The sequence below is a fragment of the Trichechus manatus genome, unplaced genomic scaffold (assembly GCF_000243295.1).
Source record: "Trichechus manatus latirostris isolate Lorelei unplaced genomic scaffold, TriManLat1.0 scaffold00083, whole genome shotgun sequence".
NCBI lineage: Eukaryota > Metazoa > Chordata > Mammalia > Sirenia > Trichechidae > Trichechus > Trichechus manatus.
In genome coordinates this window covers 10,600,238-10,626,639 of record NW_004444019.1, presented here as the reverse complement: position 1 = coordinate 10,626,639, position 26,402 = coordinate 10,600,238, and the positions used below count along the sequence as shown (strand labels likewise).

At 36.9% G+C, this 26,402-nt stretch overlaps 1 protein-coding gene across 41 annotated transcripts in view; it reads right to left on the bottom strand.

Annotated features, from left to right (window-relative positions):
* RIMS1 (regulating synaptic membrane exocytosis 1) overlaps positions 1-26,402 on the bottom strand; it is a 504,415-nt gene that overhangs the window by 196,700 nt on the left and 281,313 nt on the right. For 33 of the 41 annotated variants that reach the window (XM_004381368.1, XM_023735893.1, XM_023735890.1 and 30 more), the window contains exon 1: positions 6,250-6,629. The exons of 1 other annotated variant lie outside the window; for it this stretch is intronic. In XM_004381368.1, coding sequence (XP_004381425.1) covers positions 6,250-6,349 — 100 coding nt within the window. In that variant the 5' untranslated portion in view covers positions 6,350-6,629. Of the gene's footprint in view, positions 1-2,371; positions 2,747-2,988; positions 3,186-6,249; positions 6,683-26,402 lie in introns of those variants that run through there. 7 more of the 41 variants (XM_004381367.2, XM_023735921.1, XM_023735926.1 and 4 more) reach the window with 3 other exon arrangements.

Here is a 26,402-nt window from a genome sequence, read left to right as displayed (position 1 = left end):
AGGAAATTAAAAAGATTAGAGAAGAGCATAATGACAAATTTAACAGGCTGTAAGAATCCATAGAGAGACAGCAATCAGAAATCCAGAAGATTAACAAACTAGTTGTTTACATTTCTGCAACCAATTGACCAACTCACACATTTTATGATTATGTCAATTCCCTTCTTAAAGACAAATGATGGCCTACTTGAACCAGTCTATCCAAAATCTAAACTCATTTCACTAGCCTACAATTAACAGGCATGCTATTAAGTATTGTAAAACTCTGTTTGACTATCAATAGTATGTTATAAAATAATTACTAATTCTGCCTTTATAAATTACGATACTTCTTCCAAATCTCCTTGGCCTTAGAAAATTGAAAAGAACAGAAAGGATTTATTTTATTTATTAAACATGTCCCTGGTTTATCTGGAGAAGTAAAAGCAAGAATATATGCTTGCTGCTCACTGAGATTAATTTTGTTTTTGTTTTCCAAGCTACTTCCATATTTCTCTAACAGAATTCTCCACAGGAATATTCATAAGCAATACTTCAAAATGAAAATATCTCCTTTCAACTGAAGAGTTTTCTAACCATGCACTAATAATTAACAGCACCACATAAAATCAGAAAGTTGGAAGAGGTCTGAGTGGATAACTTTCTATATGATGGAGAATCACTTTACTAAAAAAATTATTGCCCTCACAAATATATTTGTGGAGACTATAAATCAAACACACTGATTCCTTGGAGCTAGCTACAGAAATTAATCACATTGCTTTTCTTTCATTTCTCAAGTGCATGTATGTGGGAACATGAATCATCATTGCCTCAGCCTTCCTCTAATAATGGTGGGTGACCATCATTAAGAAGACCCAAATAAATGTGACCATGAACAGAAGATTCATGATCTTTATCAAATATCAATTATTAGCCACTCTGTAAGCATACAACTAAATTTACAATAAAATCCTTTTATTTTCACTAAAGAGCATATTTAATAGACTAGACTCATGAATGTTAATTAGCACTTGACAGGCAGCAATCTGATTCATACTTTTGCAAGTGGGAGGTGGTTGCTTCTTTTCCAATTGCCTCTGATTCTTTGGACATTGAGCGTACCCTCTGCAGAAAGTGGACCTCTTGAAAGTCATTTGTTGAGAAGAGTAAGGCAGGAGCCTCCCTCAGCTGCCCTCAGCAGTACCTGCTGTAACTGAGAGGGAACCAGGGAGCAGTGAGGAGAGCTCATGTCCCTGGCAGGCTTTCAGAGAGCACCAGCCTCCGCTATGCATCCAAGCCCTTATCAGGCCGCAGCGTAACATGTGATGCATCTTCCCCTACCAAGGAGTGCAGTCTAAATGCATGGCGCCCTCAGGACACCTAAAACTTGCTCAATTCCTATTTGGCAAGATATTTACAATGGAGCCAAGAGATTTACCAATTTAATTTAAAAGAACCATAATCTCTCTTACTAAAGGCTTCAGCTGCTAAAACACTGCAAAGAAAAGTGGGGGGGAGGGGGGCAGAGAGCTCTAAATTCCCTTTTATTAAGAAAACTGTGTACCTTTTAAAATTTAATAATAGTGTCTTTTTCTACTCAGAAATCAACATCAGACTATCTTGAGCACCTGAAAAATGTTATGCCATTCCCGCCAAGAATAGCAGGAGAATCTTTTTTTTACAAATTGGCAGAATAGAAACAAAAGCCAAAAGGGGTTAGTTATTCTTTTAGCCCAAGGTCACACATCCAAATACCTGACCAACAAACTACATTTTCCTTTCCTTCATTCTATCTGGGCCCTCTTTTCCCCTTATGTTACAGGTTCCCCTTTAGTTCACTGTTTAACATCACACAAAAACATAGGCATTTCTATGGATGTGCTCTATAATCAAGACTGTGAATTAGGAGAAACTAAGCCTCAGCAACCTTTGTTTAAACACTTCAAAATAACAGTCTCTATAAACTTATATCTTTCTATTTGTAGTAAGATTAAGCTCTGAAACCTTCTAATGTTAGCGAAATTCAGTAAACAGGAAAAATAAACTGTCTTTACTCAATCAAAAAAGGAAAATATATACTTTCTGAACTGATTAAATAATATCAGGTTGAGTTAAATATAATACTGAAATGTAAATAATTCAACATGTATTTTAACTATACATTTACAACCTGAAAATTTCATAAAATGCAACTAGACATTCACCACTGCATTAAAAAATGACAATATAGCTTTGTAATTTCCATGTTCAAAGCAAAATATTCCTTATTCTCTACTGATAGTTAGAATCTAAACGAAGCATTCGGATATCTTACTCTTTTACATAATTAAACAATCTATCCCATTAATTTTACATTTATCCATAAAATTAGTACTGTAGTTTAGTTTACCTGTTCCTGAGTGCAATGTATGAAGTAGTAGAAACTGCAGAAACCCAGCAAACATAACAGCAGCATCAAAGTGGTTAAATAAATGCTACTGGCATCAAATCACTAAATTACAGCTAGCAATGGTAGCAAATTCACAACACAATAAAAAATCCACAAAAATGGAAAAGAAATTTTAAAGAAAAAGTCCCTCTGGTCTTTGCATTCTAAATCAAAACCAAAAAAGCCTGCAGTGTCCAACATTATACAACAATGACACTAAACAAGGCCATAAGTGCTGCTGTCATCAAAACAGATCTCTGCAGTGTACAGATTCTCATTGATTACCGCATTAATCTACAATGCTCTGTGCTACACTAAAGAGGTTTCCAGTGTAGCAAACACCAAAGCTCTGGTAGGCTCACAATTAACCATTTCCTGAAACAAGGCACAGAAGCTGCTACCCTCCTGCAGGCAGGGAGGACGGAATGCTGTAGTCCCTTAAAGCTAGAAAAGACTCAGGCAGATGTTCTGGGGGTTCCTCCTGTCATTCACCCAGTGACACTTCACTGAGATATACATGGGCTAAGATGACAAAGTCAATCAGACCCTTGCCAACTTGTGGACCACAGCAAACTCACCTGAAATGATACAGTCCCATTATCAATCGCTGGCAATGGTCCTGCCAAGCCCTGTGTAACAGATCCTCTCCTCTGCAGTCTCCCTAACCGAGAAATCTCACTCAGCCCAGCGACAACAACTGGCATCAGGAAGCACTAACCAGGGGTGCAGGAGCGGTTGCTGGGTACATGGGCAAAAATGCTTCTTCAGGCTGTTCCGGTGAGTTGAGCCTAGTGCTAATGGTGGCTCATCTCCAGGGGACAAAAGGACAATACAAAATAGGCTTTGCCAGGGAGTTTGGGGGTAGGAGAGAGAAGACTCATATTTCTAATATTTTTAAAGATGCAGCTCTTTGATGACTGTAGAGACATAATTCACAGTCCAACAGATTTTTCTCACTGAGATATAGAATGATTATTCTCTCATTAAGTCACCCGCCCATATCCTCTGTACAGAACAACAGCAATAGCAACAACAAAATTAGTTGATTTAAAATTGTTACTTCCCAATTTCATTTTTATCATGGGTGCACCATTCTGTTTCCAGAAATATTCATGAGCAATAATACACTCCTGTAATCTGATAGAGAATAGTTACTGAAAAGTAAATTCAGACTGCTTCTAGTTAGCTGTAGAAAATTAAATGGTCTACTGATGATGAAGGAGGAAATAAGAACCATCTTTCATTTAAACTGAACGCACTATGTATAGTTAAATTATATGTATTCGGTTAAAAGTAATTATCTGATAAGGAAAGAAAATTATTACTAACCATAGATCGTCTCATCACCACCAAATAAACTGCAAAACTGCCTCAAACAAATTGACTAATTTGAACATCTTTTCCCTTCTTGAAAGATTTTTAGTGTCTGTTTAGAATCCTTATTTTCTTTTTTCCCCAAACTTTCAAATATGGTTTAAACTCACTTGACTCAAAAACTTGCTAAATTGTTGGTGGGGGAAGAGAAAGAGAAATAAACATTAACTGAATGCTTGTTGTGTGCCAAATAGTGTACTAAGTGTATTAACTTTATTGAATTCATTTATTTCTCACAGGCATATCACAAAAATCAATATTAGTTATCTCATATTACATGCTAATTAGCTTGCTCAAGGTGACACAGTTGAAATGTAGCAGAATTGGGATTTGAACTTGGCTCTGTCTGACCTGAAAGCCCATGCATGAGCTTTTCATTAAATGGCAGTTAGGAGCTACTCTAAGTATTTGGTGGATTATCACAAAGTTGGGCCACTTTTTGTCAGAGTGCTAGTGATCTGCTCGTGTAGAAAACTATGGTAGTGCAGGAGGGACTTAACAATCATATACCTCTATTTCCCACATTTGGAGCCAGTGAGAATTTAGTAGTGCAGTTAATGAGGCTGAAGTCTTACGCTTGCTAAACTTCAGTTTCTTTCACTGTTCCACTGTCATAGAGAAGACAAAACGCCATGGCCTAGAGACAGACCTGCTGGCCCAGTAAGTACACTCAAGAGAACCGATAGAAGGAGAGTCAAAACTTTCAATAACCAATTTACTCATTTCCCTTAGTTGAAATTGGCATCATATAATTTTCTGTGGTTGAAATTTAAGAATCTATGAATCTGACAGACCTACGTAGGTTCAGGTCAATTGAATTAAAACATTTTAATACATGTGGCTATTATTGTGCCTGAGTTTTGAGATCTTTCTTTTTTTTATTTATCTTCCTCTATTTCTTTTTTTCTTGTTTATTATCTGCTAAGCCTGGTGGCACAGTGGTTAAGAGCTCTGCTGTTAACCAAAAGATCTTCAGTTCGAATCACCAGCCGCTCTTGAGAAACCCTATGGGGCAGTTCTACTTTGTTCTACATATAGGGTCGCTGAGTTGTAATCGACCTGGTGGCAACAGGACAGTCTTATTTCAAATTCTAAAATCATTTTAAGTGCTACTTATATAATATCTACCCTTCATAATATTTCAAGAATTTATGTCATTTGGTACAGTTAAATTGAGTTCCCTAAATTTCCTATAGATAAGGGAATTTATCAAATGGTAACAAATTGTATTTCTAGCAGAAAATAACTTGATAAACTAAATAAGGTCTCTGAAATGGCATGTACAACTTTCAAAAATCACAAAATAAAATAGACAATCAATATTAAAAGAAGCTAATGGTGATCTCGAACCCTGGTGGTACAGTGGTTAAGAGCTTGGCTGTTAACCAAAACATCGGCAGTTCGAATCCCTCAGCTGCTCCTTGGAAACCCTATGTGGCAGCTCTACTCTGTCCTATAGGGTTGCTATGAGTTGGAATCGATTCGACAGCAATAGTTTTTGTTTGTTTGTTTGTTTAATGGTGATCTTATTCTAAAATTTCCTTTCACTAATTTCCAGGTACCACATAATCTGAGATCCCATGCATGGTAACAACTGTCCACATTTAAGTTGGAAAAATCCTTCTATCTCATTTTGTTAATTCAGAAATTTATGTTAGTAATATTTACTTATTTAAAATATTTCTACCACTCTGTCCATTTTGAGGCACGTGTACCTCTCTGCAGGACTATATACTTTACAGTCTTCACACTTAGCTGTGACCCCACAGCCACTCCAATGGCCAGCAGACTGATTTCCCTTGGGAAGAAACACATAAAACCTAACATCATCTGCAATTTTGAGCTTGCTTCAAATATACCATTTGACCTTGAAGTATTGTGGTCTAGGTCAAGGCCTGTGTTTATAGAAAGGTTTCAGCTCTTTCATGAGGATCCAAGAGCCATTATTTTGACAAAGTGACAGAAATTTCCTATTTTGGGATTAATTTTTCACTAATGATGACTCTAATTTATCATGTATTTCTCATTCTTAGGTTTAGCATGAGATAGTAAAGCATGGAACACATTTACTACCAAAAATACTCATACACAATTAAGCAACTTGCTATTTTTTTTTTTTTCACAGAACATTGACTCCCTAATCTTTAAATTATCTCAGCTGGGCTTTTACACACACACACACACACACACACACACACACACACACCATAAATATGATTATTTTATAATTTTTAGGGCTATACTGTAAACCCTATAATCTCACTTCAGTGAAACAGATGAAGTTGGTAAGAAACTCCGCCCTGTTAAGAAACTGGAACAAAATTACTCCAAACCTAACACACAGAGAATGGGAATATTTAGACCGGAAAAGTAAATACAGAGGAAGTGTTAAATATAGATTTTTGCCCAACTGGAAAAAAATGAAGTGAGATTACTATCCCCCAAACTCATTATCTGTTGCTTACCAGCACCTGCTCGTCGGGACTCGACTGTTCCCTCTTCGGAATCAACAGACCTCACTTCATCCCACCCTTCTGAAGAGACAGGTATCCCAGGTGCACACATGACAGCACTCTTGCAAAGAAATCCAACCTAGGAATTTTTAGACGTGCTTTTTAAACCACTCTCTGCTGCTCAAGATCTTATCTAAGAAGAGCATAAAGTGCCTCTTCCATCATTCTGCTTATATCATTGAGCAACAACAGCAACAAAGCGTGGGTCAGGAACATCAGAAAATGGAAACTGAAAGAAAACACTGGTGTAAGCATAAGAAAATCTCTTTGCATGACTGACTCAGGTCATTGCAGGCACTGTGCAGCTACACAAAGGACTGCTTGGATAAAATACTGTACACAAGCCTCGTTGGGCCTGGTGGTGTGGAGACTGGTAGCATTTACTGAGGAGAAGCATATTGGCATCTCTGTTGGGTTTTAACCAGATCCACAGGATTCAGGAAATAAGCTCTCTGCCAGATGACACTATGCTCCTGGCCATTCCTTCTGTTTACTTATCCCTCAAATTACTCTAACCACTGTCCTTTTTCCTGCTGCGAGCTTATTTGTGGAGAGAGCTAAATAAAGGATTTTTATGACAACAAAATGGCCATTATCCCATAAGATGATTTCTTAAAACATACTTTTGTTTTTGTTCAGTACTATTAAAATCAATTAAATGGAAGTGTTTCTTATTAGATCTTTGATTTGTGAAGAAAAAGTTTTTTTTTTTTTCCTTCTTCTTGAAGAATTATCTGAAATTAGGCTTTGTACTAATTATATATTCTTTATATATTATTTTTCTCCCCTTACATAAACATCTTAAGGTACACTGCCTCTTCTTAGGCCCATATAATTTTAATTTAAGCATATTATTATGCAGGTATTACTTTATTACATTTTAACAGAGAATGTTGTAAATAGTAACAGTAATGCAATCATCTTGCATTTACACCCATTTAATATATCCTAAAGCATATTCATGCGATCTTCAGCAGGAATCTGAGAGGTAATCAGGATGGTTAACATTAACAAGAGAATCAACCACTTCTAGAAACATACATGCAGTATATACCAAGACTTATTTGACCTGGAAATGAAATTCCTAGTTGGCCAATCTATGGCTTCCACTTCACCAAACTTTTATTTTCAAATTAAACTTTAGTACTAATACAACAGCTAGAAAGTATAGGTAATATCTATTAAAATCAAATAGCAATACTTTACATGTTGAAATATTAACCACATATAATAACCTAGATATTAGTTTTTTTTCTCTCCCCAGTCCTAGTTATTGCTATGCAAAATATATCTGGTCTTCCAGTCTCAAAATTTCTTATAAGCACGCACTGAAATAACAATCAATACTGTTTGGATTTCCTGAATTCCACAATACCATCAGCACATTAAGGCAGGTAGCAATGAAACACTGTTCAGTAAATGTACATACTAATTCCCAATTCTCTCCCAAGTACTTTCAAAGGTGGAAGAAATCTCTACTCATGTATATTTGAATAATCTATATAATGTCCTCTGCTGCTCATGATCTTATCTTGTAGAAAAAATAAGGTTTACTTCCACATAGACAAATATACAAAGTAATTTTAAATAATGAGGATGTTTGGATTATAGACCCTTGATGGGATATACATTCAGCATCTAATACCTATGGGGCTACAGACTGAAGGCTGCCCAGGTGGAAATGATACATTGCTACTATATTGACTAGCTTTATCAGCTTTGTGAATCACGCATTATTGGATTAATGTATTGGCATTTAATAATCTATTTAGCAGGACACACTATCAGTAGATGTGGGTAAAATATATTGTTTTTTAATCTGTACATGTGTAAACCCCAGATCCTCTTAGTTAAACGAAGATTCTTAATCTTTACAATCAGTAGTAGAATACAATATTTGTGAAAGGTTTTGATAAAAACACAAGTTCAGGTTCAAGGCCCCTTCTGTGAGACATTTTCACGGACTGAACCACAACCACATGGATCTCTGGTTTGGAATTCCCCTGTAGATATTAAAAGCAGAGTTCTACACTGGATTTTATTGTTATTCTTTGCAAGTTTCATTCAACCCTGCATGCATGCATTCATAATTTCATCTCAACAAAAATTGTGAACATTGACTATGCTAAACACTAGAATAAAGACAAGAAAGAGAAAGTCCTTGATTTACATGCTATTATTCTTCCTATATTACAGATAAGGAAACTAAAACTCAGATGACATATCTAAGTGACATTATCTAGTTAGTGGCAGAGCCAGAATTTGAATCCAAAAATAAACAATCAAAGCTAACATTTCACGAATTCTGATAATGTTAGTCTGTGTTTCATACAGATTAAGTTATTTAATTCTCACAATAATCCTAACATGTAGGTATTATAATTCCATTTTACAGATGCAGAAAGTAAGATACAGAGGAGAAAAGAGATTTGCCCTAAGCAGCACAACTACTAAATGGCATAGGTGTGAAATAAACCTAAATCTGGCTGCACTGCTGGCATTCTTTGGCATTAAGCCTCCTTTATTATGTAAATAATACAAGAAACCCTATGTGGCAGTTCTACTCTGTCCTGTAGGGTCGCTATGAGTTGGAATTGACTCGATGGCAATGGGTTAGATTTTTTTGGTTTATCCACGTTCTGACAGAGGAATAGCATTTTTAGTATATTTTATGACTCCTCAGTTAGACCACACCTACTTAAATTTGGGAACTGATTTTTATCTAGTACTTAATATAGGGCTGTGTTATAGTGGTTTGTGATTGAGTCAAATCAATCTGCACCAAGTAAAATGCATAGGATTCTACAGGCTGAGGTCCCTCATGAGACTCTAGTATAGCTTTGTCACACTTTGACCTCAGAACACCAGTTTAAGGGGATCTTAGTAGATGGTTTAGAATGAAAGGGTCCCTGATCAAATGTATTTATATTATATTAGCATTAGAAGTGGTGAGAAATCCTGCAGTAAAGTAATTCATAGCCAGAGTTAGCACTGGCCAAATGCATATGAGCACAGATACTTATTTTTGGCAGCACATTATTAAAACTACTACTGTTTTGCAGAAATACTAGTTGGAAAAATGCTGCATTATTAATTATTTAACAAATTATTGTTAATAATTTGTTAAAATATCTTAAGGAACAAGATGAGGAGGAAAATATTGGATTCCATTTTAAAGATTCAGAGTTGATGTTCAGGATCATGTTGTTCCTTTGGTTAGTTCCCATAATAACAGGCACTGGTCTATGTCCTGTTCTGTAACTGGGATATCTGTGATTCTGCTACCACAAAGCATCCTGACCACATGGATATGGCTTCTGTATTAAGGTCTTCCATTTATTCAATTCTACATAATTACACTGAAGCAACTGTCCTGAAGGAGTCTAAGCCACAATAAAACAAACAAGAAACAAAAAACCAAGTCCAAGCATTGTATTTCAGGAAATTCTAACTGTATATATCTAGCTAGACACAGAATAAATCATTATTTAAAATGCAGTTAGGGAACTTTGTAGGGTAACAATAGCATTAAAGAAGACAAAGCTAGTTCTGAAGATATGAAAGTAAATAAAATATTAGGATTTAGAAAATTAATATAGTTCAATTTTTTTTCCAGGATTAAGGGCTTTTTTCGTATTTGTAATTTCCTGAATCATAAGGCTCCAATCTAGCTCATGTCAAGATTTACAGTTTTCCCACAGGTGCTTTGACCACTGGAAGCAACTCTGGCTATAAAATATCTAACATAGGAAAGCTTAAAATGTTTAAAAAAAAAACAACCTTCAAAGAATTTGATGCTATCAAGGGGTTCTTGATCCTGAATCACTCTGAAATTCAAATGAATTTACAAGGTATGGGAATTATTATTTTCAAGTTGTACTAATGATAAACCGAAAAAACCCAAACCCACTGCTGCCGAGTCAATTCTGCCTCATAGTGACCATACAGGGACAGAGTAGAACTGCTCCATAGGGTCTCCAAGGCTGTAAATCTTTATGGAAGCAGACTGTGACATTTTGCCCCCACAGAGGGGCTGTTGGGTTCAAACTGCTGACCTTTTGGTTAGCAGCTGAGCACTTTAACCACTGTGCCACCAGGACTTCCTATACTAATGATACATTTATATATAAATGAATACGAGCAGCCTATGAATGCTGCTATTTTTTGTTATACAGTGTGGTAGAGGAGGAGCGTGCTTGAAAGAGTTCTTTTAAGGAGAATCAGTCAGTACAAGTTGCCTTGATGTGTGCTGTCTTCTCACCTATGGAGTCCTAGGTCTCCCAAACCATAATCCAACCACATGGGGAAACAGGTGATACTGAGTATGGAATAAAGGGGGTCAGAATAGCAATTATGTCAAAATGTCTAATAGCAATCGAATATGGGCCAGCATTAGCTAGAAAACTTTTCAGAAAGGATCTTTTAAGAGATTAAAGACAAAGATGACTAAACTATGAAAGCAAGACTCAAGAGAGGAAAAATAAAAGCTAGTACAGTAGATAGTGATATACTTTGTAAAACTGATTCACTCATCTTGTAATGTTTCTCCAATTTATACCCTCTGACTGATCCCATAAATTTTCTGTAGAAGACTTGGTAAAATAGGGCAATTTGAAATTGAGTTTTTTTTATGGTGATGAGATATTCAGGATAATCTGAAGTTGATCATTCCAGCCTAAAGCCTGGCACAAATGCTTTAGCCATTACTGTAGCTCTCTGTAAAAGACAAAAATGTCAAAAGAAAAAGGAATGCAAAATTTTGGCTCTCTGGGATCCATCTATTAGTGCTTGCCTGCTCTTTGTGACTTAGGTCAGTGATTCCAGGGGAATAGGAAGGCTTTTGAATTTGAAGCTAGATAGGAATGGTATTACAGAATGAAGTATCACTGACCAAGGACCAAATTTAATGTTACTTTCTCGGCATGGAATTATACTACTATGTAGGCAACATAAATTCAGTCTACAAAGTCAACCTGAAAAACAGAATGAGATTTCAATTTCTTACAAGAGACTTACTGTTTGTTCATCCAGAGATCAGACAGCAACAAGGTTACTCATTTTTCTAAGCTGTGCAGAGTTTTTTGTTCATCTCCCCTTCATTATGGGGGAAGCACTCGGACAATCCTGGCTTTATGCACAGACATCACTTCCAATTTCTTGCCTCTTGCAAGGCCAAAACTGCTTCTCATGGCCCTGTGTGGTTTAAAAACCCAAGCTCCTAGCCATTACAAGTCTTGATTCAACTAGAGGTGTTGCCGAAGTACCACCTCACTTATGTTAAGGATCTGGCTTTCTACTTCATCTGGCACTTTGGGATTTTCCTTTGATGCAAACTCAGCTATGCCTTTTTTTAATTTTTTTGTTTTTTATTGTACTTTAGATGAAGGTTTATACAACAAATAGTTTCTCATTAAACAGTCAGTACACATATTGTTTTATGACATTGGTTAACAACCTCACAACAAGTCAACACTCTCCCCTTCTCGACCTTGGAGGAAATTCTTTTTGGTGAAAATATACATAGCCAAAGTTACACCATTTCAAAAGTTTCTACATGTACAATTCAGTGACATCCAATACCTGGCTGAACAGTGAACTTTGGGAGTGACTTCACCACTGAGCTAAAAGTGTGTCCAGGGGCCATACTCTCGGGGTTTCTCCAGTCTGTCAGGCCAGTGAATCTGGTCTTTTTTTATGAGTTAGAATTTTGTTCTACATCCTTTTCCAGCTCTGTCCAGGACCCTCTATTGTGATCCCGGTCAGAGCAGTCAGTGGTGGTAGCTGGGAACCATCTAGCTGTGCTGGACTCAGTCTGGTGGAGGTCTTGGTAGCTGTGGTCCATTAGTGCTTTGGACTAATCTTTTCCTTGTATCTTGTTCTCTTCATTCTCCCTTGCTCCCAATGGGGCGAGACCAGTGGAGTATCTTAGATGGCTGCTCATAGGCTTTTAAGATGCCAGACGCTGCTCACCAAGGTAGAACGTAGAACATTGTCTTTACAAACTGTGTTATGCCAACTGAGCTAGATGTTCCCTGAGACCATGGTCCCCACAGCTCTCGGCCCAGCAATTCAGTCCCTCAGGGAGTTTGGAAGTGTCTGTGGAGCGTCCGTGACCTTTCCTTGTACACGTTGTGCTGGCTTCCCCAGTATTGTGTACTGTCTTACCCTTCACCAAAGTTACAGCTATGCCTTTTTAAAAATGTTATCTTTTATCCATTATTTGCAGGTTTTTGCAGTAGAAATCATTTGCTTGTTTGTTTGTCTTTTAATTTCTTTAGCTTAGGCTGCCATGTTACTGTAATTGGAAGTAGTTCCAAATGGCGTTCTGGTTAGCTTTTACCCTTTGATATGTTGGCAGTTTTAAATCTGGTTTGTAAGTTCAAAAACCAGAAGAGGTTTTTTGTTGTCTTTATAGGACTGCAATTCAAGTAACGTTATATATTGAGCAGTGGTGCCTTTTTTTTAATCATCCTGTGGCAAAAGTACCTAGTTTCCTACAGTCATGAAAATGAGTTGTTTCTCCACTAACCAAAAAATAATAATAATAATTAAAAAGGCTAAGTAGAAAAGTTAAGCAAAATACAATAAGACTTCAAACAAAAAGTTATTAAAGAAAGCTCACAGTCAAGTAGAGGTGGAAGATTATTACATGATATACAAGCTAAGTGACTAAATACTTTAAAGAAACTTATGGTTTTACATCATATTTTTACTCCTCATTTTTACCTTTTCCATTTATTTTTATCCTTTCCTTTGGTACTTTTTTTGGTAGAAGTACTCTTACAATCTTTCAGGAATGAAACTATTCAGAATCAGCGATTTTCCAGAATAGAAGAATCCCTAAAGTTCTAACTCAGTTTAATTTACAACTAAATAACAAAAAAGGCTAGTATTTTCTTTGGTTTATACTATGCCACAGGACCAAAGTCCTTCTGGTTTGTTTAATCCTCAAATAACTTTTCAAAAATTATTTTTAAAAAATGATGCCTGAGCTTCAAGTCAAGATATAAACACACATAAAAGCCTCCCTCTTTTACTTTAAACACATCAATAAAACATTTATTAAAAAATAGTCATACTACAAAGCATGAATAATATAAATGTAGAGCTGGAATCTAGAGAAAACACCGTGGTGAGAGCTAAATTATCTAGCCCACCAAAAGTGAGATCAGATACAGGCAGAGGCACCTGGAACTACAATGCCCTGTCCTGTGGGGAGAGATGAACTTAGTCCCTGCCTGAAGTTCCTCCAGTTACTTGGGGCTGAAATAACTCCAGCCAACATTCCACACATCTGCCAGTTTGTTGTACTCTGGGGTCCTGGGTGTTGCTATGATACTGGAAGCTGTGCCACCAGTATTTAAATACCAGAAGGGTTACCCATGGTGGACAAGTTTCAGCTGATCTTCCAGACTAAGACAGACTAAGAAGAAAGAACTGGCAGCTCGAGAAGAAAAAGTAAGTATTACAATGACATGTGCAAAGACCTGGAGACAGAAACCCAAAAGGGGAGAACACGCTCAGCATTTCTCAAGCTGAAGGAACTGAAGAAAAAATTCAAGCCTTGAGTTGCAATAGTGAAGAATTCTATGGGCAAAATAATGAATGGTGCAGGGAGCATCAAAAGAAGATGGAAGGAATACAGAGTCACTATAGCAAAAAGAATTAGTCAACATTCAATCATTTCAGGAGATAGCATATGATCAAGGACCAATGGTACCGAAGGAAGAAGTCCAGGCTGCACTGAAGACAGTGGTGAAAAATAAGCCTCCAGGAACTGACAGAATACCAACTGAGATGCTTCAACAAACAGATGCAGTGCTGGAAGTGCTCACTCATCTATGCCAAGAAATTTGGAAGATAGCTATCTGGCCAACCCACTGGAAGAAATCCATATTTGTGTCCATTCCAAAGAAAGGTGATCCAACCAAATGTGGAAATTATCGAACAATATTAGCAATATTATACGCAAATAAAATTTTGCTGAAGATCATTCAGAAGTGTCAGCAGCAGTACATGGACAGGGAACTGCCAGAAATTCAAGCCGGATTCAGAAGAGGACATGGAATGAGGGACATCATTGCTGATGTCAGATGGATCCTGGCTGAAAGCAGAAAATACCAGAAAGATGTTTACCTGTGTTTTATTGACTATGCAAAGGCATTTGCCTGTGTAGATCTTAACAAATTACAGATAACACTGCAAAGAATGAGAATTCCAGAATACTTAATTGTGCTCATGAGGAACTTGTACATAGACTGAAAGGCAGTTATTCAAACAGAACAAGGGGATATTGCATAGTTTAAAGTCAGGAAAGATGTGCGTTAGGGTTATATCCTTTCACTATACTTATTCAATTTGTATGCTAAGTGAAAAATCAGAGAAGCTGGACTATATGAAGCAGAACGGGGCATCAGGATTGAAGGAAGACTCATTAACAACCTGCGATGTGTAGATGACACAACCTTGCTTGCTGAAAGAGAAGAGGACTTGAAGCACTTACTAATGAAGATCAAAGACCACAGCCTTCAGTAAGGGTTACACCTCAACAAAAAGAAAACAAAAATCCTCACAACTGGACTGATAAGCAACATGATAAATGGAGAAAAGATTGATGCTGTCAAGGATTTTATTTTACTTGGATCCACAATCAACACTCATGGAAAATAGCATTCGAGAAATCCAACAACACCTTGCATTGGGCAAATGTGCTCCAAAAAACCTCTTTAAAGTGTTAAAAAGCAAAGATGTCACCTTGAAGACTAAGGTGTGCCTGACCCAAGCCATGGTGTTTTCACTTGCCTCATATCCATGTGAGAGGTGGACAATGAACAAGGAAGACCGAAGAAGAACTGACGCCTTTGAATTATGGTGTTGGCGAAGACTATTGAATATACTATGGACTGCTAAAAGAACGAACAAGTCTGTCTTGGAAGAAGTACAGCCTCGAGGACTTTGGACATGCTATGAGGAGGGACTAGTCCCTGGAGAAGGACATCATACTTGGTAAAGTAGAGGGACATCATGCTTGGTAAAGTAGAGCGAAAAAGAGAAAGACCCTCAACGAGATGGACTGACACAGTGGCTGCAACAATGAGCCCAAGCATAACAATGATCATGAGGATGGCACAGGATCGGGCAGTGTTTCATTCTGTTGTACATTGGGTTGCTATGAGTCATAACTGACTTGACAGCACCTAACAACAACCTCCCACAGGTGTCACTTGAAATGTGTTGTACCCCTGTTACTTAAAGATAAAGCACAGGCAACTATGGGTGAAAGCAAAACAGTCTTTGTTATATATCCAACTAGAATAGCATTCAAGAAATGACAGCAAACTAATAGCATTTAACTAGACTCTTGCTGAAAAAATGAATAGATATGCCCTAGAAAGAAGAAAAACAGATATGCCCTAGCAAGAGATTTAAGAAGTAATGATGAACAATAAAATCAATAAAATTTATTGCTAAACCTAAATAAGTATTAACTTTAAATACAATAATATTAAAATCTATTTTATATGAATATTTAAAAACAAGCCAGATATAAAATTAGAGATAACAATAACATAGAGCATAGAATGAACACAGTTAACATTAGAGGAAAGTTAAAATGTGCTAGAGAGGATGATTTCAGATTTAGCTAAAAAATTATAAAATTAAGGATCACATAGAAAAGTTAAGGTTTGCTATAAAGGATAAAAAGGGAATGTGTAACTTCTTGATCCCCAAAAGAAAGGAAAAGGTACAGAAAACAACTTGATCAACCTCAGATATGAAAGCAGAAAAAAACCAAAACAAAGAAATTCATGGTAAATAGAAAACCTAAACCAAGCTAATACAAAGTAATATGTTTACGGACAGAGCTTAAAAATACAAAGAAGACAAAAGAAAAAATGAAGAATGCATGTCATCTTACCATTCAGATAGAAGCATATTCAACATTTTGATGTACATCTTTTCAGCTCCTTCTCTATACACATACGTAAATATTTTTTCCAAAACCATACCGATAATATACATGCAATTAGCAACGTCCTTCTTTCAACTATTGCAAACATATTCTATGTCATTAAACATAAATACATAAAACAGAATATTTATGGCTACACAGTATTCCTTTAATTCGTTATTGTTGTTGTCAGTTACTGTCGAGTTGATTTCGACCGATGGCGACCCCATGTGTGCAGAACAGAAATGCTCTGTCAGGTTTTCAGAAGCAGATCACCAGGTATGTCTTCTGAAGCTTCTCTGGGTGGATTTCAGCTGCCAACCTTTCTTTTGGCTAGTAGTGGAGCTCTTAACCATTTGTGCCACACAGGGACTCCTATTCCTTTAATAAATGCCTTTTAACCAGTATCCTATTGTCATAAATTAAGTTAGCTTCCAATTTGTTTATATGATAAATACTGTTATAATAAGAAATATTTACCCATATCCATCATAAGTGTTTATTCTGCCAAAATACTCTTTGAGAGGCAATCACATTTTAACAACTAAACATAAATAGGTCCATTAGAGGTAAGAATTCTAGCTATTAAATAAATTAGATGGTTTAATCATTAATCAGCCTATAAAAATGTTACTACTTGGTTTCAATTCCAACCATGTAGCTTGATTTTGAGTAATTCCAATCACTATTCCAATTCCTTTATTCATTGAGAAGTATAAGATCTTCGATGCTTAATTCACCTTCATGGTTTCCCAAAGGTACCTTAATCTCTAACTTAACTCATGGTTTCCCAAAAAAACTGCTTTCTCTCCAGCCCCCTAACCTTGATTTAGAGTTTGTATCCTTTTGAGGGGATTATGCCAATTAAATTTTCAATTTCTTTCTGATCACTCAGCTACCAGTCATTTTTCCCCTAAACTATTTTGTTTTTCACTGGTGTTATTTTCTTTCTCTCTCAAATCTAATGGCAATTCTCTACTGTAATTCATGCTATAATTTCTTCTGTGGATAATTGAATTTTTTTCTCTTTCAAGGAAATGTACACTAAGTTAATTTCTTGTGGTTCCCTCTTTATATTTCAGTGAGTTAACTAATGCCCAAATTACTAATATAATCAGAGAAAAAATCCTGAGAACAGAGAAGTAGGCTGTAATTACTCAGGAAACAAAGTACATAACTTCTTGTCATCCAATGAAGAGGTACCTATTCACTAAAGTACTTTTTCCCCTACGTCTGACCATTAAATCAATAAACTAAAAGGATGTACGGGGAATTAGAAGACAGGAAAAGTTACCCTTTTTCAAACTCAATTATCCTCAACAGTTTTTTCGATTCATCTTTTCTCTCTACTCAAGTATATAATCTATTAGTCTCTCATTTTTGTTATTAGTTCCACAAATTAAAAAAAGAGAAACATTCAACAGTGTTCAACTTAATCCGAAAGTCTGTATTTCTATGTATATAACCGTAAACTATCACTTTATTAAGCATAAAACAGGATGTAAATGTAGAAAACGTAATTTCTCCATTTAAGCTTACAATCAACTTCTGTCAGGAAAAGATATAAACATGCAAACATTAAACATAAAATGGACAGTTCAACAATAGTACAAGAGGAAGTGAAATTTGGTCTCGGTTTTAAATCAAGACTAGAGATTTAGGGCATTTGAAAGGGAAGAGCACTAATGGAGATGGGAAAATGTACATTATGTGCAAAGGATAAGAAATAAATGCTAATCATTCAGGAAGAGCAAAGTGTTTAAGAAGATGAGTCCTTGAAGAAAATTGGAGCTACACTGTGAGGGTTGTACAGTTTGGCTGAAGAGTTTGGATTTCATTCTGTATGAAATGACGATCCAATCTGTAAGAGTTTTACCATCAAGCCGACTGGAATGACAAAGTGTTAGGAGAGCAACAATTACATTTGTATAATGTGAGTGATTGTTAGTATGTACTTTCAGAAGTACACAGTAATTTCTGTTCCATACATATGCAAGGTCACTCTTCTGTTCCTCAGTCACCCCTCATTTGTGGGCTCCCAAGCACTACAGTGTCATCTCCGGCAGAATTCATACCTACTAGTCATTCGGAGTCCTGGTGGCACAGTGGTTAAGAGCTCAGCTGCTAACCAAAAGGTTGGCAGTCTGAATCTACCATCATTCCTTGGAAACCCTATGGTGCAGTTCTCTTTGCCCTATAGAGTCACTGTGAGTCAGAATTGACTCAGTATTTCAGTAGGAGTTCTAAAGTATACATACACATAACTTTTTATTCCATCCCAAAAATATAAGTTGAGTCATTATGATTCCTTTTTCCAGTTAAATGTGCTCCCAAATAAATAAGCAACTTTTTTTAAAAATGGGAATCTCATATTAAGTTATAAAATAACAACCAAGTTATTTATGATTTATGAAATGTCAGGTCTGATATTTGGGGAAGTCTGTGAAGACTATCAAGCTCTGTAGTTCATAATCTTGGCTGCTCATTGGAATTACCTGAAGAGATCTTAAAAAAATTCTCAGGCCAAACCCCAGGACAATTAAAGCAGAATCGCTGGGCTTGGGGCCTGAGAATTATTTTGTTTTATTTTTTAAACCACCTCAAGTGATTACAGGGTACAATGAACTAGTCCTAAAGTTCTCGACTCAGCTACAGATTAGAATAAATTAGGACATTGCTCCACACTGACTAAATTAAAATCTCTTTTGGTGCTGCCCTGACATGTAATTTTTAATAGCTCCCCAGGAGATTCTAAAGTACATTCAAGAGTAAGGATCACTGATCTAATCCAATCATTTCATTCTGTGATCTAAGCAAGGTGTCACAACAGTTTGACAAATTAGGATCTAAACAGAATCTCAGGCTGGAGATATCTAAAAGGTCCTCTAGTCACATGACTCGTGATGCTTAATGCACCTCTAAAATTGTGCCTTGCCAAGTATTCTTCTAGATCTAGATTATGTTTGAATAGCTCTAAAGACCGGTTAATAATTTATTTCTGAGAAAGCATGGTACTTCCTTGAACAGTTTGTTTGAAAGCTCTTCTTTATATCCAAAGCCTATCCCCTCTGATAATAAATTTATACTTCAAAGATTTATAGGCAATTTGCATCCTCCTTTAACATAATTTCAGTTTGGAAGATCTCAGAAACCAAGAAACCATTTACTTTAACATCCTCATTTATTACATGAGAAAGCCAAAGCTCAAGAAGAGTAACAGAGTTACCCCAAGATAACACAGTTCTTGACAGAACTAGGATTATAATCTGTTCCGCTGACCTGTAATCCCTGGTCTCTTTCCCTTCCATAGATCCATAAAATAAATAAAATATATATGGTGTATAGGGCCATACGGACATTATCTCATTTAATCTTCACAACTACGTACTCCTCAGGGTACGTACAATTATTATTTCCAGTTTTTAAAATGATGGAATTTGAGGCTTAGACAGTTTAAGCAACAACTCCAATGAGTTTATTCTCTAGGTGTGTCTAAAATTATTTGTGTCCTCAGAGTCTTGGATATCAATCTTCTTCCTGATGATCTTCTGTTTTTATCAGATGAGCAACAATGGAGACAAATGCCAAACATCAGTATTTATCAAGTATGTATACAAACATTTAGAGGCCTTGATCACTTTCCTCCTATAATATTATTATCTCATCTCAGACACACCAGCCTCGAAGGAATTTATTTGAATTAAATTTAGACCTTTCTTTGGATGGAACAGGTATTTTAAAAAAGACCCAACTGTGGAAGTTCAGTTCAGTAGGTAGGACAAGACACTCAAAGAAGACAGCCACAAGCAATACATATTAATCCAGAATAGTAGTAAGAATCAGAGATGTTTCACAATGTATAATGAAGAAGGATGTTAAAGGTAATATCTGGATTTCCAAAGAGGCAGCTGGCATCAGTGAAGTCCATATCTAAAGATTCAGCTTCTAATTCGTGGATGGGAACGGGTGAGGGCAAGGTAAAGCTTAAGTTCTAACGCGACTTAGGCAACAGAACTGGAATCAGTCACAAAGGCCCAGGGACGCAGATCTAATAACCAGAAGTAGGCACAAATTGAGGCGCCCTGGTGGCTCAGTGGTTAAAGAGCTCAGCTGCTAAGTGAAAGGTTGGCAGTTTGAACCCACCAGATGCTCCTCGGGAGGAAGATGTGGCAGTCGGCTTCCATAAAGATTTATAGCTTTGGAAACCCTGTGGGGCACTTCTACTCTGTTCTGTAGGGTAGCTAGCTATGAGGTGGAATTGACTCGATGGCAGTGGGTTAGGCACAAATTTGGGACTTAGTCTCAGGAACAGGTTAGAAGTCAGATTGCTAAAATTGTGCCCAGAGGGTAGATAGATGAAGTAGCAGGATTGACTAATTGCTACTTCTCAGAGGGTTTGGATGGAGCCAGAGGCAGAATGATTTCCAAAATGATTTCTTAGCTGCAGAGACAAAGGGGCATCAGGGTCGGGAATCAGGCAGATGTTACTGCCAGTAGTGTCTCCTTCTCTGTTCAATAGCGTGTGAAAATGGGAAATTTTTATTTGTTTCTAAAGTCGTTCCCAGGTCTGAGATTCTGTGATTCCGTTAAATTGAACCAAAAGTAAGGACAACCTTTTCATTCATTGGATAAAATGGGTCAAAAACACTGCAGTATGATTCTGCGTTTTAAAAGGATATTGAATAACTTATTAAGATAAAATCCGTGCTACTGAAATCTTCAATATCAATTCTTTTTCTAAATGGACTGTGGGGCACAAATGTCCCTTCTTAAAATGACCTAATCTTACATACCTTTTTAAAAATTTCTATATTAAAATTGTAAACATACATTATATGTAAAATTCAGATGATTATTTTTAAAAATGTAGCCCAGGTTTTAGTTTAGTTTCTCCTGATTCAAGAATAGGATCTCTTCCAGATGTAACTAAATAACAAATATTTCTTGCTATGGACTAATTTGGAAGAAATATTATTGGTATAATCATGTTAGATTTACAGACTTAATTTCTCTTCTTTTTATAGAACTTCTTTTTAGTCATAACTCCTGTTTTAGAATCAAGGAGTTTTTTAGTCTCTTGTATATATATAGATATATAACCCGAAAAAAACCCAAACTTGATGTCATTGAGTTGACTTCGACTCATAGCGACCCTACAGACAGAAGAGAACTGCACCATAGGGTTTCCAAGGAGTGGCTGGTGGATTCGAACTGCTGACCTTCTGGTTAGTAGCCAAACTCTTAACCACTTTGCCACCAAGGCTCCCTATAGATATATACAGAGAGATAGATAGACAGATACACATACACACAGCAGAATTTATAATTCAACTCTGAAAATCCAGCCTCTCACCATGACAGTGGCCAAATTTTTCTTAGCACCTGCTCTTGGAGGTTAGGAATTAGCATGTTAGCTCAGATCACACACACACACACACACACACACAAAGTATGTCTTCTCAATCTCTTCTTAAAATTTAGATTGCATAGCTGATTACAAGAGCCAATGTCCATTTCATACATCCAGTGTAAGAAGAAATTAGTTCTCAGACTCTCTCTCTCTCTAAGGCATTTAAACTCAAGTATCTAATGTTCTAATGTCCTAAATCCTGCCTCTTTCTTTCAGTAGTGGGGAAGGAGAATTAAATTTATCTTTCTCTCAGCAAAATAGGAATGTAATCTCTCTTCTCTTTTATGCCTGTTTTCATCCCTATCGTTTGTAATAGCAAAGAAAATCAGGCCAGATAAAGTTGTTGGGCATTGGTGCTAAAATGTCAACCTATCCAACTGCTGGTCCTATAGCAATCTCCTCTACTTAGATTAAGACAGCAAATTAAAGAGGAGACTAGAGAAAGCATTTGCTTGAAGGTTAAGTAGTAGAGGTAGAGGTCTGTAAAGGTGTGTTCTTGTGTCTGTGCGTGAAAGAGGCTGAGGTAGAAGAAAATGAAAGGGAAAATGACAATAGAAACAAGGTAGGCTCTTCTAAGAGAGCTACTAAGGACAGGGGCTATGTTCTGATCAGTGTATTCCCAAAGCCTAGTAAGTGCCTATCATGTAGTAGGAACTCAATGAAAGATTAATGAATAAAAGGTAAACGGGAAACATTCTATTTCAGTTCCATGTGGTCCCATCACTCTTTTGAAGTTCTGATAGTTAAAATACCAAGTAGGAGAGGCCCCAGAAGGCACCAAAACTGGCTGCTTGCAACTTAATAAAAACCAAACTAAAAACCAAACCTGTTGCTGTCGAGTCGGTTTCTGACTCAAAGTGACTGTAGGACAGAGTAGAACTGCCCCATAGGGTTTCCAAGGAGCAGCTGGTGGATTCGAACTGCCAATCTTTTGGTTAGCAGCCAAACGCTTAACTGCTGTGTGACCAGGGGCCCAACTTAATAAAAGGGATATTAAATAGCAATTTCTTTGTATTTTCCTATTTTAATTAATACATGCAAATGATTAAGATTGAAGTAAGTGCTTATGATGAATAGCTACAATAATTCATTTCCCCTCATTTTCCTTCTGCCCAACACTACCAATTTCACTTCCCAACCTTATTTTTACTTATTTATTCTCTTAGTTTTTCTAATGGAAAACACTATGGTTTTTAAATCATTTGCTTCTGTATTTTGAACAATTTATTTGGGATATTATCTATAGGTATATAGTTCCAAGATATTATCTATTGGTTAAAATTGAGTAATAATCATTATTTTGTATTCATTTAATCTTCATCAAAAGAGTAGACTTTAGTTCATTTTATTTACATCCTTTTACTTTAAAATGCCAATAGTTTTATTTCTCCTATGTGTCTGTATTGAAATATACTTCATACTCCCTTTCTTGTCCTATCAAGTCTGGGCAGGACCTTTTAACTCTTGAATATTTAGATGAGAAAATTCATATATTTGAATATTCCTCTACCCTACCTTACTCCAACTCATTCATCTTCTGTTATGTCAATTTTACCTTTATTTTGACATAGAAATATACTTATATTCAATTTGTATTTAATTATGTAAATATATTAAGTATTTCAATGTGGAAAATTGAAAACCAGTAAGCAATACTTACAATATTATTACTATGCAAATACTCCATAACCAAGGAGAAATCAATAATAATGTGTAAGAGTTATATTTCCTTTTCTATAGATCTACTGCCAGGGTTCTTGTTCACTCAGAGGAAAATATATCTCGTTAACAGTCAAATGGGCTGTACCAATTAATCAGTATCATGTTACATTTTGGTTTGATCATTTTGTAGATAAAAATCAGGGCTTCGAACCAGTTCATTTCAGTTCAAACCTCTGCTGAGAATTTGCATTTCTAACAAGTTCCCTGCTGAGAATTTTCATTTTTGCCTTAGACTGGGTTCTCTAGAGAATCAAAACCAGTGAAGTGTATATAAGTATATATATATATAGAGAGAGATTTATCTCAAGGAAATGGCTCATGCAGTTGTAGAGGCTGGCAAGTCCCAAGTCTATGGTTCAGGTGTCAGGCTGGAGGCTTCTCCTGATTTACCTAGCTGTAAGGGCTGACAGAGCCAAGATCAGCAAGCGGGACGGCAGGCTGCTGGCTCACAGGCTGTAGAGACCGACAAATCCCAAAATCGGCATGCAATATGGCAGGTCATTGGCTCAAGTCCCCCGAACCGGAGGTCAGATGATGAGCCAGATGCAAGATCCAGAGCGAGCAAAAGACAAAAAGCTTTGCAAGAACATCCATATATACTGGATGCAAGCTACACCCTGGAGGAAACTCCCCTTATAACTGATTGGCCGATCACATCAGATCCCATCATGGAGGTGATTGCATTATATCACAAAACAGAGGATAACTACATCATTACCAGATTGCCAGATTACATCATTACCTTACTGATAGATTACATCATTACATAACTGCCAAACCACTGAGAATCATGGCCCAGCCAAGTTGATACACAATGTTAACCATCATACCACCCCAGATATACTGAATCAGAATCTACATTTTAAAAAAATCCTCAGGTGATTCTTATGTATAACTTCCAGGGAACTTGTCAGAAATGCACATTCACAGCAGGGAACTTGTTAAAAACGCAAATTCTTAGCAGGGTTTAGAACCAGAAAGAACCAGCTTGAAGCCCTGCTAAAAATCGGCCTAAGGCCAATTCCCAAAATGGAAAGATTCCTCATATCCCTGCTTTCCTACTTCTCTGTTATCTCTGACACTAGCTACACACACGGTACTTTCTCTCTCTGATCCAAACCACTCAGAGTCAAGTCAGACCTCACAAGGTACAAGGACTCTGTCCTTCAGATCGACTGCCTGCATAGCCCTTCTCTGTCCCTCAGCCACCCAGAACTGGGTCCTCACAAGTTGAAAGAACGCTGTCCTTCCAACTAGCAAACAGGGACTGGCAAATAGGTAGGTGCCATCCACTGCTGGCTTTCACTGTCCCCTGTGGGTTTCACAATTTGCTAGAACAACTCACAGAACTGACAGAAAGAGCTATATACATTGTATCAACTTTAATATAACCAAAAAAGGATACAAACGAAGAGACTTGAGGTCTGTGAGAGTTCCCAATGCTGGGCTTTCATGCGGTAATGAACGTACTACCCTCCCATATGTAGCAAGGTCTTTCAGCAACCAGGAATCCTCCAAAAATCCATGTTCAAAGCCTTTTATTGGCTTTATTGCATACTAGTGATTAGGGCCTCACTATATATTCATAACTGATTGAATCATTGAATATGCATGATTGAAATCATGCCATCTCCCTTCCTGAGATTAGTTGCCAGGTGTGATCTTTCTGGTCCCCACTCATTTGCACACCTCCCCAGGTTTTGTCTGGAGGTTTTACATAAGAAAGACACCTCCATTGCTTGCGAATTCCAAGGGCAATCTTTCAGGAACCAAAGACAAAAACCAAATAGAATTCTTTGTTGCACAACCATGATTTTCTTTAACAGCTTTTTTTCCCCAACAGTTTTTAATTGCTACTCTTTAATAAATGTATTGTGGCCAAAAAACATACATATGTTGTGCCTAAAATATATATATATATATCCCACACGCGTCTGACAGTTTGTGGTACTGTCGGGACTTGTGTGTTGCTATGATACTGGAAGCTATGTCACCAGTATTCAGACATTCAGATACCAACAGGGTCACTCATGGTGGACAGGTTTTCAGCTGAGCTTCCAGACTAAGACAGACTAGGAAGAAGGACCTGGCAGTCAACTTGAGAATAGAATTAGCCAGTGAAAACCTTATAAATAGCAGCAGAACATTGTCTGATATAGTGCTGGAAGATGAGCCCCTCAGGTAGGAAGGCACCTGAAACGCGACTGGGGAGGAGACGCCTCCTCAAAGTAGAGTTGACCTTAATGACGTGGATGGAGTCAAGCTTTTGAGACCTTCATTTGCTGATGTTGTATGACACAAAATGTGAAGAAACAGCTACAAACATACATTAATAATTGGAACCTGGAATGTATGAAGCACGAATCTAGGAAGATTCGAAACCGTCAAAAATGAAATGGAATGCATAAACATCAATATCCTAGGCATTACTGAGCTGAAATGGACTGGTATTGGTCATTTTGAAGCAGATAATCATATGGTTTACTATGCCAGGAATGACAACTTGAAGAGGAATGGCATTGCATTCATTGTCAAAAAGAACATTTCAAGATCTATCCTGAAGTACAATGCTGTCAGTGATAGGATAATATCCATACGCCTTCAAGGAAGACCAGCTAATACGACTAGTACTCAAATTTACATACGAATCACTAAGGCTGAAGATGAAGAAACTGAAGATTTTTACCAACTTCTGCAGTCTGAAATTCATCAAACATGCAATCAGGATGCACTGATAATTGCTGGTGATTGGAATGTGAAAGCTGGAAACAAAGAAGGATTAGTAGCTGGAAAATATGGCCTTGGTGACAGAAATGATGCCGGATATCTCATGATAGAACTTTGCAAGACCAACGACTTCTTCACTGCAAATACCTTTTTTCATCAACATAAACGGTGACTATACACAGGGACCCCACCATGATGGAATACACAGGAATGAAATCGACTGTATCTGTGGAAAGAGACAATGGAAAAGCTTAATATCATCAGTCACAACGAGGCCAGGGGCTGACTGCGGAT